The sequence below is a fragment of the Aquarana catesbeiana genome, linkage group LG01, assembly GCF_042186555.1.
Source record: "Aquarana catesbeiana isolate 2022-GZ linkage group LG01, ASM4218655v1, whole genome shotgun sequence".
Lineage (NCBI taxonomy): Eukaryota > Metazoa > Chordata > Amphibia > Anura > Ranidae > Aquarana > Aquarana catesbeiana.
In genome coordinates this window covers 690,284,166-690,301,134 of record NC_133324.1, presented here as the reverse complement: position 1 = coordinate 690,301,134, position 16,969 = coordinate 690,284,166, and the positions used below count along the sequence as shown (strand labels likewise).

At 42.0% G+C, this 16,969-nt stretch overlaps 1 protein-coding gene across 1 annotated transcript in view; it reads right to left on the bottom strand.

The window, feature by feature from the left end:
- The window catches only part of FGF2 (fibroblast growth factor 2), an 81,962-nt gene extending 67,399 nt beyond the window's left edge, over positions 1–14,563 (bottom strand). Inside the window, exon 1 of the mRNA XM_073603597.1 lies at positions 13,659–14,563. Coding sequence (XP_073459698.1) covers positions 13,659–13,836 — 178 coding nt within the window. The 5' untranslated portion in view covers positions 13,837–14,563. The remainder of the gene's footprint in view (positions 1–13,658) is intronic.
- Between the last annotated feature and the right edge of the window lie 2,406 nt (positions 14,564–16,969).

The window sequence follows — 16,969 nt, the reverse complement described above, 5'->3', positions numbered from 1 at the left end:
GGTCTAGCAGCCAGTATGCAGCACGAATCTAAAGTCTCTGCCACAGACTCACTTGGGGGGGTAAATCTGCACGATCCTCTGCCACAGGATGTATCAGATCTTATGCAGTGAACAGTCAGTCACAGTGCCTGAACCTTTAAGCCGAACCGGCGACTATGCTGTATGGTTACTTCTTTTGGATACGTCCTCCAACCGAGTCACCAGGCCCCTCTATAGACCAGCACGCTGCATGATCTCTCCAAGACGGGTCCTCCCCTGGGATCTCCTCGGCTGTCCAGCTTCATCACACAGGACTGACAGCTCAGGACCATTCCTCGGCCACGGTGGTAGGCCCCAGACAAGCCTCTGGACCCACCCCTGTGCCGTAGCATCGTGGGCCTCCCGATCGGAGGACCACGAGGTAGCTCCTTAAAGCATACCTGTCGGCCAGGAGGGCCAGCAGGTGGCTGCAAAACGACCCTAGAACATGGCGTCTGTCCCATAAATACCCCCTTCCCAGAATGCAACTCGGAGGACCACCTCCACCGAGCTTGTCTCCGAGACAGAGGAGCATCTATACACTTTGACACGTTGCCCTTCCAACACTGACTAATGGTAACAGCGACACACACCGGTCAGCACGGAAGCACACACAACGTCAGCCAAGCTGGAACAGAGGCTTTTAACCTTCCTAACACCCAATTTACTAAATGTACCTAACTGCGGTAGATTGTAAATCTACCAGCACTACATATGCATTAAGATAAAAATCCTTCTGTGTGCAACAGCCCCCCTCAGCCCCCCTAACACTTACCTGAGGTCCTTCTCTTTCCAGCAATGTGCACGAGTGTCTCAGTTGTCTGAGATTCTTCCTCCTGATTGGCTGAGAAACAGCAGCAACGTCGTTGGCTGCCGCTGCTGTCAATCAAAGTCAGCTAGCCAATCAGTGCAGAGAGGGGGCAGGGCCGGGGTCCGTGTCTGAATGGCCACAGGGAGCTGTGGCTCGGCTTGGGTGCCCCCATAGCAAGCTGCTTGCTGTGGGGGCACTGAACAGGAGGGAGGGGCCAGGAGCACAGAAGAGGGACCCCGAAAAGGGGAGGATCCAGGCTGCTCTGTGCAAATGAACTGCACAGAGCAGGTAATGATAACATGTTTAATATTTTTATAGGAGAAAAAACAAGACTTTACAATCACTTTAAGAGAACTGCTACCCAAGGCCTCATTAATAATTGTGGTTTGGAGATGGTAAAAACACACAGTTGAGTCATTTTTTTACCACCCCGACTGCTCCCCATTAAGCTGCAATGGCAGCGAGCAGGGTGTGCGCATTTCTATTCCCCTGTTGTGTTGGAGAGCAGTACTGCCTGCTGAGCACAACCAATTCATCTGGTTGCAGTGCACCCCTATTTTGCTAAATTGGGCACATTTGGATGGGCGGTACTGCCTGACAAAATCAACAGGATGAGATCACTTTTGCTGTGTTGTGGTGCGGGTTTTTAGGGTTTTAAACAGGTGGTGAGGAGGCAACATAACATCTTCTCACTGCCTGTCAAACACCCTACAAAAATCGATATAGTGCAAATCACTCTTCCAAGGGCAACACCAGTATAAACGAGCCCTTAGACAGTTGGGGTGGGCAAGGTAATTTTTTCTCCAGTCAGGACACAGACAGTAAAAACCTGGTTCTAATCCTTCTTTGCACTATATAAAAAATGCTAAAGTATAACTTCAAAGCCCAAGTCAATCATTTATGGCTAGGTTCTGTACAGTCTTTTAACACAAACCCCAACTCCCAGTTGCTAAACAGCGTGACCCATAAGATCCATTATTTTACTCTTACATTAATTCATTATTTATGGGCAAATCGACTTCTGTCGAAATTCGTCCAGTCCCTGCTAAATTGGCCACGTTTCGATCAGTGTAGGCCAGCTTTAGTACTTTTTTTGTACTTTTTCAAAATAAAGTGTATCTTTAGGCAAAACCTTTGTTTTTAGTTTTGGATAGATTAGGGAGGGGTTAGACCATTCTGGAAACCCAAATGAATAACTGCAACCTTCATCTCCATCTTATTTATTAAAGAGGACACAATGTAATAAGCTGTAAACTGAACCTTGGAGTACACTGGTTATAACTGTATATCATTCAGTGTATGACTTAATGATCACAACTCTTTGGAAGTATAGTTTATCCATTCATTGAACCAACAGATCTTAATTTCTATAAATGGTATTTGTAGGAAATCATCTTAGATAAATTGTAATTGTAATATATTCGCAGCTACCCCACTGTCCAAGTTTCTACTCTAAAAGTATAGGAAAACTGACAGAATGAGCATTTTATAAATCTGTGCCGGCTATTTTATTAATTAATTTACTATATGTTGTTTTTCATACATCTGACCTACAAAAGAAGTTATGTTTGCGGTTGCGTAATTTCATGGGGAAGATGTTAAAGTAAAAGTGTGGAACAGCAAAAAAAACAAGCATACATACACACCTATATGGCTGCAGCATCGGTCCAGTGCTGCAGCTGTCCTCCGCTGGCTCTAAGACTGAGAACTGAGTGATCATATGACCGCTGATCACTCAGTTCTTAGCCTTTACTGAGCAGATAGCGGTGATTGTCCATCACCTCTTTCTGCACTGCCCCTCCAGTGCTCAAAAACGTTTTGGCAATACTTCTCTTTCAATCTCCTTTTACATAAAGGTACAGAATTTAATTTATACCAATCCACATGTACCATGTCAGTTGTTGAAAATCCCCATTAAAAATTGGCTCAAAACTATGGCTTCAGATAACCTAGATCCCCATCCCCTTCACTAAAACTAGCATTTCGGTTGCCAGGACAGCAGTCCACTCTTTCCAAACTGGAAAATACATTTTTGGCTAGGCTTACACTTTTAGCCATTTGTAATTAGGTCAATTCCATTGTCATACTTTACATTAGAACCACACTGTATATGAGTACCATTATTTGGATATAGAAAGCTAATATAACCCAAATCTGCCTACCATTGACCAACTTTTTACTTATGGGTTTTTTTTTTTTTTGTAGCATGTAATGTATGCTTTGTACTTTCAGAAAATGAAGATGTTCCTTACTGTAAGATGTAAACTTCTTAATTGAATGCCCTTGACATTGTCACTATTCTGTACTCCTACTCCTGGACCTCTCTGCTGCTTTGATACGGATGACCAGCCCCTCCTCCTCAAAAAAATCCTCTCCATTGGTTCTCATCCTACTTATCCCACCACACCTTCAATGTCACTTACAATTATCTTTTTTTTCCATAGGGGTCCCCCAAGGTTCTGTTCTTGGACCTCTCCTATTCTCAATCTACACCCCCTCCCTGGGTCAGCTGAAAGCCTCCCATGGCTTTCTTTGCTTTTCTGATTGTTTTTATTGGTAATTTTTCAACAAAAACATAGAAGTTATGTACAATACAACAATCCTAGTTCGGTCCAGCTTGTTAAAGAACTAGGTACATACAAGAGAAAGGCAAAATTAAAGAGCACAATAACTCTCTGACCTATGGGTGGCTTCCCATTCTCTGGTCAAGTATTTAGGCTGCTGAAGATATAGAATCTGAGCAGTAGACAATATACCTGAGTATCATATGCATCATCCCCAACAAGGAGAGCTATTGAATAAGAAAAACAAATGAGAAAAAATAATAATCACATGGCAATCTATGTTTAACTCCTGCGAGCCCTTCAACTTTATATTTAGTGACTAGGTTACTCAGGACAAACAATGACTTAAATTACTTACATCCATCTTGTAAAAAGAAAAAGGAGGTGGAAGAAATCAGGGAGGAGGGAAGCAAAGTATAGAGTAAGAACAAAGAATATCAGTAGAGAAAGAGATGAGAAAAGACAAGGAGAAAGCATTAGTGTCTAAGTACCAGGCATAGGTGTGCGCAGCCTATTGCATTAGGGTGTGCACCTCAAAGCTCCAACCCATATGCATTTGACATATTTACCAGCCTCTTCCCCGCTTTCCCTCCTTAAACAAAGGGAGAAAGGAGGAGCAAGGGAGGACATGGGAGACCCGGGCAACAGAAGGAAGAGGAACAGGGAAATGAGGGGTGGTGGGGGTGGCATATATTAGTACCGATATTTTCCTCCTGTGGCAGCTGAATGTTGACAAAAGGGAGAGGAGAAGCCTACTTTCAGCTGCTGCAGGAGGAAAATACAGATCGGTTCCACTAAATTCCACCCACGCTACCTCTCCTGTCCAGGTTCTGAGGGTCGGCAAGGAAGGGTTGTGGTGTACCTGTCACCTGCCCACCATTGACAGGTTGCCAACCCCAGGATTAGGGTGTGCCCAGGCACACCTGGCACACCCCTTGCGCACGCCTATGGTACCAGGCTATGGCATTCCTATGCAGGAGCTTCCATGGCTTTTAATAACATTTCTACACTTTCTACGTTCTCTACCCCGCAGCACACTCCTTTAGTCTCCTCAAGCATCACTAATTTACTAACGGACATATCAGTCTGGATCTCATGCCACTTCCTCAAACTCAATCTATCCAAAACTTATCCTGAACTATCCTGAACTCATCATGTTACCTCCCCCACGTGCCCCTTCCCCTGAGTTCTCTGTCAAGATCGATGGTTCAACTATCAAACTGTCCCCGCATGCCAAGGTGCTAGGTGTTATCCTAGGCTCTTAACTCTCCTTTCAGCCCCACATCCAACCGCTATTCAAAGCTTGCCGCCTCAACCTACGCAACATCCCCAAAATATGCCCCTTCCTAACCAATGACACCACAACGCTTCTAATTCACTCTAATTCACTCTGATTATCTCTCACCTCGACTACTGCAACTTCCTCTTTATTGGATTACCTTTACATAGGCTATTCCCCCATCAGACCATTATTAATGCAACTGCCGGGCTCATCCACCTTAGCAACGGTTCGGTGTCCGCTGCCCCTCTCTGCCAAAGCCCTCCACTGGCTTCCACTCACCCAACAAATTCAATTCAAAATACTAACAACTCAGCCCCCAACTACATCACTAACCTTGCCTGAAAATACAAACCAAACCATTCTCTTTCTTTTTCCCCAAGACCTCCTGCTCTCTAGCTCCTTTATCGCCTTCTCCAATGCTTACCTCTAGGACTTCTTCAGAGCCTCTCCCATCCTTTGGAATTCCCTACCCCAATATGTCCAACTATCTACTACTCTATCCGCTTTTCGACAATCCCTGGAAACCCTTCGCCTCAGCCTATCCTGCCTGCACTTAGTAACTCTATTTTTATCTTCTCCATCTGCTCACCTCCACAGTTATTACCTTTTATTTCCCTTGACCCTCCCTTTTAGAGTGTAAGCGCTAAAAGCAGGGCCCTCTAATTCCTCCTGTATTGGATTGGATTGTAACTTTACTGTCTACCCTTAGGTTGTAAAGCTCTGTTCTACTGTTGGCGCTATATAAATCCTGTATTATAATAATAATAGTAATAATCATTGATTGTCTTTTAACATTATAAGTAAGACACGTAGGGTTTCCTTTTCAACCTATTATACCTGCTTATAGGAATAAGCAATGTAACGTATTAACATATATCTGATTTCAGACACTTTTATTTAGGTCCTGTGCCTTTTGTTGGTAATATTTTTTCCCTGAGCAGTCAGAGTTCTTGCTTAATTCTGATCTCCAAGGGTTACAATTCTACTTTTGCTCTGATAAAACATTTTTTTTTCTGTGGTTAGTTGCCTGTATTTTATTTCCCATGAAGATCAACATTAGCAATAAGGTTAACAGTTCCAACACAATTCCAGCAAAGCACAATTTTGGCTTGTCCTTGTTTCTAACAGTACCGTGATACCAGTCAGTATCGATCTTGTTAAATTCCTTCGTTTTTACATCAGTGCCGGTTTATATAACCCTCTACGTTTGTGTCATGTTCTAAGTCTCTAATTAATATAAGAGATTCTGCAACACGCTCCACTAATTAATTATCACTTTTAAGCCCCTTTCACACTTTGCAGGCTCTAAAGTGCTAAAAATAGCGCCTGCAAAGCGCCCTGAAAGAGCCGCTCAATGCACTCCAATATGAAAGCCCTGAGGGCTTTCACACTGGAGCAGTGCGCTTGCAGGCCGTCTAAAAAGTCCTGCAAGCCGCATCTTTGGAGCGCTGTAGGAGCGGTGTTTACCGCTCTTAAAGCGCCCCTTCCCATTGAAAGCAATGGGGCAGCGCTCCAAACCCACCTGCAAAGAGCCGCTGCAGCTCGCGGCCGAATAGCGCTGCTAAAACGACGGTAAAGTGGCGCTAAATATAGTGCCGCTTTACCGCCAGTGCCCGCAGTGCTTCAGTGTGAAAGTAGCCTAATACTCACTTTCAGATCATTTCTAACACAGGGGCAAATTGTACAACCTTTTCTATACACTTCGGGGTTGATTTGTTAAATGCAAATAGACTGTTCACTTTCTTAGGGAATTTGCAACTTGCAAACTTTGAATGGAAATTTCCCCCAAAGGTTAGTGAGCGTGGTGAAATTTCACTTTGCAAAGCATACCCAATCATGTGCAAGAAAGAAAAACTTTAGATGGAAATTTTGCCCAGACGTTAGTGAGCGTGGTGAAATTTCACTTTGCAAAGCATACCCGATTATGTGCAAGAAAGAAAATTTTAAAAAATATATTTCTGTTTGCACGTGACTGGATGATGGAAATCAGCAGAGCTTCACTTTATTCACTAAGCTCTGGGGAAAATTCCCTTGCAAAGTGAACAGCCTGTTTGCTATTAGTAAATCACCCCCTTGTCTCTCCCAAAGTACTGTTGTGAATTTTGACAGCACAGTTTCTATAACACACATTTACTGGGGGTATTATGAAAATATATGTGATATTTTCAGAGTATATATTTTCTTCTGTGCTGTTCACAATGAAAGCTGAACTTTAGACAACCATATCAATTTACAGTTAATAATACACATCTAACTTTGTGCTTGTGATATACACACCTGCCTTCTGATCTAGGAACTTATGCCAGTCAAACAGCCAGCCCCTTGATCCTCACTTCAGATGCACAGCTTCCCCAAGGTCAACCTCCCGATTGGGCAGTGAAGCAGCAGGAACACATTGATGAAGTCATTCCACTGCCACTGCTCTATCTCCTGTCAGCATGTTTACTGTCAGTAAACATGCATGCAGCAGAGCTAGACTGTCTTCTGGTGCTGCCTCTCCTCTTAGTGTCCAAGTCAGGGGTCTCCAAACGTTCTAAACAAAGGGCCAATTTACTGCTTCTCAGACTTTAGGGGGGGCAGACCACGGCCAGTGAGAGTAGAGAATACCTCAGCATCAATGGGAGTCCACAGTATCTCAGTCTTTGTTGTCTGTAGGTGGAGAAATAGTGCTCCATCATTGGTATAAGTGGCAGGAACAGTACCCCATCATTGATGTCAGTAGGAGGAATTATGCCCTATTTTTGTTGTCAGTGGAAGGTATAGTGCCCCATTGTTGGTGCCAGTGGGAGGAATAAAGCCCAACTGTTGGTGTCAGTGAAAGGAATGGTGCTCCATCATTGGTATCAATAGAAGGAGTAATGCCTCAAGGGCAGGACAAAGACAAGCAAAGGGCCACATCCAGCCCTCTGGCCACAGTTTGGAGACCACTGGTCTAAGTGATGCTGTATGAGGGGTAAGAGGAGGGAAATATCATAACAGAGTGGGGTATATACATGCATTAAAGTATAACTAAAGGCAAAACATTTTTTTTTCATTTTCAGTAGAGTAGGGATTTTTTTTTCTGTCTATGTCCAATTAGGAAGATTTCTCTTCACTTCCTGTCCTTTGGAGACAGCGGTGAAACAGTGGGAAGAAATTTCTCCTTGTTCTCATGTTAGTTGTCATGAGAACAAGTGTCCCCATAAGATTTCTTCTTTATTCCTGTTATGATGGCAACTCAAAATGTTGTTTTCTGCCTTGCTTTTAGATCACTAGATGACAGTCACCAGGACAGAGAGAGAGAGAGAGAGAGAGAGAGAGAGAGAGAGAGAGAGAGAGAGAGAGAGAGAGAGAGAGAGTGATTCTCCCTAATGGGAACACAGATAGAAATAAATACCTGACAGTGGTTCTAACTACTCATACTCTATCCAAAACTAAAATAAAAATTGTGACTTTAGATGTACTTTAAACTAAAATCAATTATTTTGTTCCAGTTAAAGTGTTACTAAACCCAGGACCCTGCATTCCCTATATCTGGTCTCCCACAGTACACAGAACATGGGAATGCAATTATTTTAATAAATAGAAACAGCTAAATACCTTTTCTCATCAGCAGTATATAGCAGTTTTGTGACTTCTATCAATGTCTGGTTAAAGCTTGTAGGAGGAGTTTTCATTCTACTGTGACTGTCCTATGAGGCTGCAGGACCCCTGACCCTCTGTCTGGACAGTGCTGATTGGTCTTGCGCCAATCACACATACCCTCCCAAACTCTCTAGCAATACAGACCAAACTGAGCATGTGCACAGTGACTACAAAGGCTCTGTCTTATCAGGAGATGGATTGGGCACTGTGGAAGAAGGGGAGGATCAGAGAAGACAGGATAAAACAGCCTTTTTACACAATGCAGAGGATTAACCCCTTAGGTTCCACAGTGAGTAGAACAAGCATGCTTTACGGCATATACAGACTGATTTTACTGTTGTGGGTTTAGTAACACTTTAATACATAACTGTATTAACTGTTATTTTTAATATCTGTTCAGCATTAACATTCTTTCAGATAAAAGCAGAGACTTTTTAGCTTTGTGCCAAAGCATACTGAGCTTTCAGACAAACAAGAGTTCAGCCTATTGAGTCTTTACCACAGTTAGGTCTGCTGAACAGTAATAGAATACACTGCACATAGAGCTAATTATTATTACGTTGTATAGCCAGCTTTAACAGTTAATCATATACTTGACTTGCTAAATTTGGAATATAAGACTGCTGTATATTAACTACTGTTACAGATTTGTAAAGTGAAAACGTATCCTGTAAAAAGATCTAATGTTAGATATGTGTAATGAGTAATGCTCATGTATAGGAATTATTAGTGACTAATAACATAGTCATTGTTGCTGTGTAATAATAAAAAGCTGGGGTTACATGGACAAGGATTTCTGTATTCACAAACATCACTGAGAATCGGACTTCTTCTCTTTACTCCTTCACTTTCTCCTGTTTTTTTTCTCCCAGTCGCTCTAATGCCCTGTACACACGGTCGGACATTGATCGGACATTCCGACAACAAAATCCTAGGATTTTTTCCGACGGATGTTAGCTCAAACTTGCCTTGCATACACACGGTCACACAAAGTTGTCGGAAAATCCGATCGCTCTGAACGCGATGACGTAAAACACGTATGTCAGGACTATAAACGGGGCAGTAGCCAATAGCTTTCGTCTGTTAAAGTGGGGTTCCACCCAAAAAAAAAAAAACTACATGAAAAATCCTAAAAAAAATACAAAAAAACATTTGGATATATTTTTTTTTTACTCACCTCTAAATGCCTGTTGCTAGGGGGTCCCTTGTAGTCTGCCTCTTCCAGTGCCTGGGCTGGTGACATCACTTACCCCTCGGCACAGGAAGGGCTCGCTCCCTCCTGTCAATCATCTGGGACCCATTACAGGTCCCAGGTGACTGAGCGGCCAATCACGGCGCTCGGCGCCGCTCACGCATGTGCAGTGGGTGCCAGGCTGTGAATCCACAGCCCGGCGCCCACAGTTGCAATGCTGGCGCCGCCGAACGGAGGGGGAGACGAGCGGGGCTTCGATCCCCCGCATTGCTGGACCCTGGGACAGGTAAGTGTCCAATTAAAAGTCAGCAGCTGCAGTATTTGTAGCTGCTGACTTTTAATTTTTTTTTTTTTTTTGACTGGAACTCCTCTTTAATTTATTCTGAGCATGCGTGGCACTTTGTGCGCCGGATTTGTGTACACACGATTGGAATTTCCAACAACGGATTTTGTTGTCGGAAAATTTTATAGCAAGCTCTCAAACTTTGTGTCGGAAATTCCTATGGAAAATGTGTGATGGAGCCTACACACGATCGGAATTTCCGACAACAAGGTCCTATCACACATTTTCCATCGGAAAATCCGACTGTGTGTACAGGGCATAAAGGATAACTAAATCCAAAAACCAAAATGTAATATATTGCAACCTACGAGACTTTAGACATGGTGGCTGCATTAGTTTTCATTTTCCAGGCTAAGAATATTTTATGCAAGTACAGATAATATCTTCTGATCTTCCAGAAATATATGGTCCTTTTTACCATTTGTGAATTGAACTGAAAGAAGAATCAATCTCACACTCTGGTAAAATACTAACCTCCCACGCCCCAAATAATGGATATGAACAAAGTAGAGCAGCCTAGGGTGACAACACTGCTTCTTCATACAATACAATACAGTGGGGGGGGGGGGGGGGTGGCAGAAAGAATCTGGAGCAATTGTGCATGGCAACCAATCAACTTCTAACTTGCATTTTCAAAGTTCAGCTGAACAAGCGGACGTTAGATGCTGATTGGTTGCCATGTACAGCTGCTCCAGACTCCTCTAGTTTTATTAAATTCCACTTAGTGAGTGAGCATGGTCACCCTAGGGCAGTAAGCGTGTTGTTTGCAGGATTTCCTGGTAAAAAAAAAAGAGGGAAAAAGCCTGTAAAAAGAAAATGAATACAACCATCACTTTTTAGCGCTGGTAAGCTTCCATATATTTCATTTTTGTTTTAAGGTTTGGATAAACTTTAAGCTTAAAGCGGTAGTAAACCACAGCCTTAAAAAAAAAAAAAACCTGCAAGACAATGGAATAATGTGCTAGTATGCATCGCATTAAAAGCACATTATGAAATGCTTACTTTAGAACAAAGCCCTCCAGTGGCACGCTGTCACTGCTGACAGGGCTTCCATCTTTACCCTGTTTTCATCTGGGTTTGTGTGCTCCAGCCGTCTGATTGGCCAAGCCACGATAACTCTGAAGGGATGGCATACCCTTCAGAGCACATGCCCCAGTGACGTCACTGGCTGCATGCAGTGTGAATATCTTCTAAACACTGCAAGTTTAGGAGATATTTATTGTACCTACAGGTAAGCCTTATTACAGGCTTACCTGTAGACACAAATTTAAATAAAAGACTTACTTCCACTTTAAGCACTGTAATGTTTTCAGCACCACATGAGAGGCTTTTCAAAATCATGTGACGTGTTATTGGTGTAACAGTAAATGGAACGCTATTTTATTTTTTTTCATAAATGAGGTCAACAGCATGGGGTCTGCTCTCTCGGTGCTGTTTAGGTGAACACACCCAGGTTATACAAGCATATGGTACATTTTCATTTTCTAAATGTTATCCAAAAAACATTGCTTAGCAGCCGGGTAGTTTTTGCATATCCAACCACCACCTTACTTCTATGGCAGTTTAAAGCGAACCTTTCACCCTTTCCAAACCTTCAAGTTTTGCTTAAGAGCAGGCAGCATTAGGGTTTTTCCAGTTCCTAACTTTAATTAGCCAGAAAATCCTCCTTTAGCCAAACATCAGCTTCAGTGCAACCCTCTGATCCTGGATGCATTCTGCTACCAAGACCATTATTCCCCAGAAATCTGAGTTAATTTTAATTTATATAACTACCCCATCTACCTGCTATTCCCCGATCTTTCTAATGGTAGCACCTGAGAAGATGATAATAATTTGCCTATTAAAATGCATTGATAGTGGGAGGTCTTTGTAGAGCTTAGCATCAAAGATGAGGGGTTAGTTGCAAATGTAGAAAAGTTAGGGCCTTAATAATTGAGAGTTCTCAGGATTACAGCGATGCACAGAGGAGGGCTTTGTGGCTAAGAAACCTCAAAGCAGGTGCCTTGTGGTGCTTGTTCTTATGTGGGACTTTTAAGCTTAGCTTGGATATAAGTTTACAAAATGTACTGTGGTTTTCGTGTATCTTATTTACAGCGTTATTAGGAATTGCTTGTACTCATCAAGAAAGTGGAAAGACCTTGATAGGGGTATGTATACCGATTAGTGGGGCTGTTTAAGGAGTAACTCTGAGGAGATTTGGTTATTTTGTCTGGAGTCATGCCTAGAATTTTAGCTTATGAAAAAGAGTATTCTTATGTACGGTACATGCATCAGGAAACACACACACATATATACATGCATATATGTTAGGCCATGTTTACAATTTAGCTTAACAACAAGACCTGAATGACTGTCAGCCACTGTAAATATTAGTGGCTTGACATGTCCACTAATTGGACCTCATATGATGCTAACAGTGTCACAAGCAATGAATAGCAATGTTTAGCTGACTAACAAGCCCTTAATGGTATAACTGTGATTGTTTGTAATGTTTATAATGTCAAAATTTCTTTAAGGTATGGGGATACTAGTTTATTCATACAGCCACTTTATTGGCTTTATTTCTTTCTCGATTTTAACAAATTTTAGATGCTTGAAGTGAAATTATACCCTTATGAATTACTTTAACGAGTATATTTTAGAGCTTTTCAAGACAAGCCGGTAGACTAGATTTAATGAACCTGTTACTGAGTCTTAGAAAAAGGAACCACAAATATTGGAGTGAGAGGTTGGCCCATATAACTGCCCTACATGTCCCTTATGAATTATATAGATAAAAAGGCAGGGTTTCCAAATACAGCTCAACAGTTAGATTAATAAAACTGTGGGCACATTTGACAGATCTGACTTAACAAAATGCAGAGCTTAAAAATATGGCCTACGTTTGTTGTTTATTACATCACATTTAACTAGCCATGGATCGCAGTTATTGAATACATAATGTCAGGACCTAGTGTCAGTAAGTGCCAGTCTGTAATATACATAAAAAAGTAAACAGGAGGCTTTGACAAGTCTGCGTTGGCTTTGAGGCCTAACTTAACATGCTCTTCTGGCAGTGTGGCATAGCTTTTTTAGTTTGATTTCGTGTAGGTAATTTGTTCTCAATTTTAAGTTTTATTCATATTTGTATTTTCTTTTCTGCTCACTTCTAAATATATGGATGTGGCCCCTAGTATGGTAATAAATGCAAACAAAATGCAATAGTGATTATTATTTTCTGCTGAAATGCATCCAGGCTTGTGCTAGGTGTATGACAAGACCACCATTACTTATAGTAGAGAATGCAGATAATCATTAAAGGTGGTCATCAAAGTGCTGCGTAGAAGAAACCTTTCTCAACTAATGACAGGCACTGTAAAGTGAGTGACAATGCAGGGATGATCGATACCACATCATAATATACCTTACTTTAAGGTGGCAAAGCAATGCTGGTGAAGGCTTGCTATTACAGTAAAGTGCTGACACAACAACCAAATGCAATATTTTATCCTCTGTGGTTGGCAGCCAGGCCACTGTAAACTAACCAGCCGGCATGTTTGCTGTGCCAGATGACACAGTTTTTTTTATAATTGGTTTGATCTGAATGTTTTCATAACTAGTCACTAAAACAAACTCCGCTGATTTTCAACTGTGTGTCAAATGTGTCAATCTTTACTACTAGCGGTTTATGAGCTATGTTATGTTGAGGCTTTAAGTCACCCATGTGCAACTGGATATCTGGCAGCTGCCAAACTGTGAGGACCACTCTATTTATCTATCTATCTTGTACAGTATACATGCACACACCAAAGTCATGCCCTCCAACCCATTTCCAAAACACTTACTATGCGAGTCACCCCTTTCTCGGGATCCATCCACTTTCCCATCTGAATTGATCCTTAGGAAGAAGCCCCCATTCTTACAATAGAGTCTTTTGGGATCCTTGAAGTTTCCTGGGGGGAATGGACTGCTACCCCCATCATCTGATCCTGTTGGGAGGGTAGTAATGCTCCCAGCTGCCATTCCCACCTCCAGGGTTCAGAGACCTACTCTTTCTTCCTGGAACAACGGCACACGTTCAGTAAGGGTTCAACAGGTAGCGGTGTCTCCTAAATAGCCGTTGTTTCTTCAGCGTCTTTCCCTCGTCTGGGCCTCCTCACTGTTCATTCAATTACTACCAGCTGGAAGTAGGACCAGCTTATGCCGTTTTAGGTATTTCCATCGTCACACGGATCTAAAAGCCACTGTACTGCAGACGTATACTGTAAATACGAAATCAGTACATAGGATGCTGTGTCCTTTGACTTCAGCTCTGTTCTTCTGTTAAGCCTGCAAGTGTTTGACCCATGCTTCCTCTAAAGAAGTGCGTAGTGCTTGCTTTATAAATAAGAGCAGAGGTGGCTGGAGCCAGGGGCACTGTGCAGGCTGCTCTTCATCCTGATCCAGCCCTCTACCATCAAGGCTTGTTATGTCAGAATGGCCTTATTTATTTGTATAGGTGAAGCCCTCCTTCTCCACCTCTTTTTCTTCCTCCTACTGCTTCTAAGTTCAGGGCAACTAACAGCCAGAGTGTCTCAGGGATGTTGTGACAGTCTCTCAGCCAGCACGTATTTTCCCAGCCCCTCAAGTGTAGGAAGCTAAAGGAAAGCTCAGTGCCAGAAAGCAAATGGACTATAAGAAGCGGTATAGTGTTCCTGGGTATTTTCTTAGACAGGCTCTGCCAGTCACTTCTCAGCATTCAGTTCCCTCCCCCCCAGCACTGAATTACTTTGCTGGGCAATCAAGGGAGGGGGCAGAGACAGGAGAGGAGATGGGGGGGTTTGTGCTACACAGGAGGCTGCCAGATCTTTTATTATTAAACTGACTTTCCAAAGCACTCTGTTCAAGGAGGCAGGCATCCTGCAAAAAACATTTAAAGTACCGATAAGAGTCCTGGTGTCATCTGGACTGTATAAAGCGGTCATACCTCACGCAGACCACATTTTCAATGTATAGTTTTGTTTAGCAGATCAATCAAACAATTTATATTACATTCAGCGTGGTTCTCGTTATCACATTATTATTATTATTATTATTATACAGGATTTATATAGCGCCAACATTTTGCGCAGCGCTTAACAAAATGAAGGCAAATATTAATGTTACGTTACAATTTGGTACAAGAGGAATCAGAGGGTCCTGCTCATTAGAGCTTACAATCAAAAAGGGAGGGGCAATTGATACAAAAAGTAATAGATGTGGGGGATGAGCTGATGGAGAAAGTAAAACAGTGTATTAGAAGCAGGATAGGCACTAACCAAGCGTGATTAAATCCTGAATTTAATGCATAAGTTTGGTCAAAAAAACAAAATCAGTACTTACAATTAACATCAAGTGATGCTGACTATGATTTTAGCTCAACCCCCCCGTCCACCCCGCAGTTGTAATCTTCCAGTGCCATGGGGGTTAATATGAGCAAAAAGACCTGTCATATGCACTGGCCAAGAGAGCCCAACTATGCCCACCTCTCCTCCATTCATAGAAGCTGTACTATAGCTTCTATCAATGAAGAGTATAACACAATAACATGCAGCGCTTGATAAAAGTAGAGATGTATAGCAAATCATGAAAAAAGTCCTTGAAAAAACACAGCCAGAAGAAGGAATATCCCAGCATCAGCTTCAGTCTGACAGATGGAACCACGCAACACCACTGTGATTAGGCAATTCCCCTTGTCGGATGGAGTAGACCCTCAAGTTATATGGGTGGTCAAACTCACTTGATAGGCATCAGATGGAATCCTCAATCAAAGGAGCTGTAACTACATCACATGGAAAATCTCCAGCAGATAATAGGGAGTCGGTATCATAAGGCCAACCATAAAGACCTCCCATAGCCAGCACTAAAGCACATGTCCCCATCCAATGCTAGTATAGGTCACCTTGCAAAGGTATAAAAAGGTACCATAGTGCAGTATGTTCTTAAAAGCAGCAGTATCTTTATTTAAAAATACACACTCACATGTATATCAAAACAAAAAGTGCTTCACATAAACATCCAAAATGGCCATGGTGTCCAGCGTGCTTGCGTCATGCGTAGGGTCTGCCTTTTTTTTGTGAGTATTAATGAAGAGTGCTGTATGAATGGAGGAGAGGTGGATAAATGAAAGGTGTGCCTACTCCATTCATAGATTGTTTTTGATTGATGGAAGCTTTAGTTCAGCGTCTATGAATGGAGGAGGGAAGCAGAGTGGACAAGCATAGTTGGCACTCTTGACAAGTGCATATGACAGATCCCTTGGCTCATAATCACCTCTGCAACATTAGAAGATTACGACTGCAGTTGACTAAACTCAGATTTTAAAATTTTTATTGTAGTACTGAAAAGGATATAGTTTACAGTGTGTAAATTCGCAGTGATGAACTGAGGGACAATTCCTGTAACCAGCATACAGTACATCACAATAGGGTGCTCCATTGTGATATGCGCTAGTTACAGGAATTGCCCCTCAGTCCATCATTTGTGTACTTTCAGCGCCTTGTCATGAATCTGATATAGATTGTATGCTTTGGTAAACATGATGCATGCAGCTGAATCTTCAGACAATGATTGCTAATTAGTCCCCAGCTGTTTCAATGAAGTTCTTCTTCAAAATATCATATACACTGTTCCCTAACTTTAAGTCCTAAAAAATGGGGGCACATTTTGGCCCCCAAAATGCATTGGATTTCTTTATAGTCTTCTATTCTACCCGATCTTATATTGAAATACATTTTTACCTGGACTATCAATTCATGGTGTGGTGCTTCAATCAAAAATTCATGACTGGTGACTGGTCTTGTTTTCAGACCTGTTTTAATCATCAACCATGAGTTGCTAAATGTTGCACCTTCTCTAAATGTAACCATATTGCTACACTTAGAGGTGTCTCTCTTCTCTTTTATACTCTGTAGCTCCTGCTGGATTTTGCTTCTTGTGGGGGTTGCCATTTGTGGATGGACATTTTATGGTTACACAACCTATCACATAGCTATAATCTTTTTATATGGACTATAAACTGAAGGACTTAAGAATAAATGGTTGTGGAACAAATCATCTGAGTTTCCATTATTTCTTATCGGGAAATTCGCTTTGATATAGGAGTGCTTTGGATTACAAGCACGTTTCCGGATCAAAT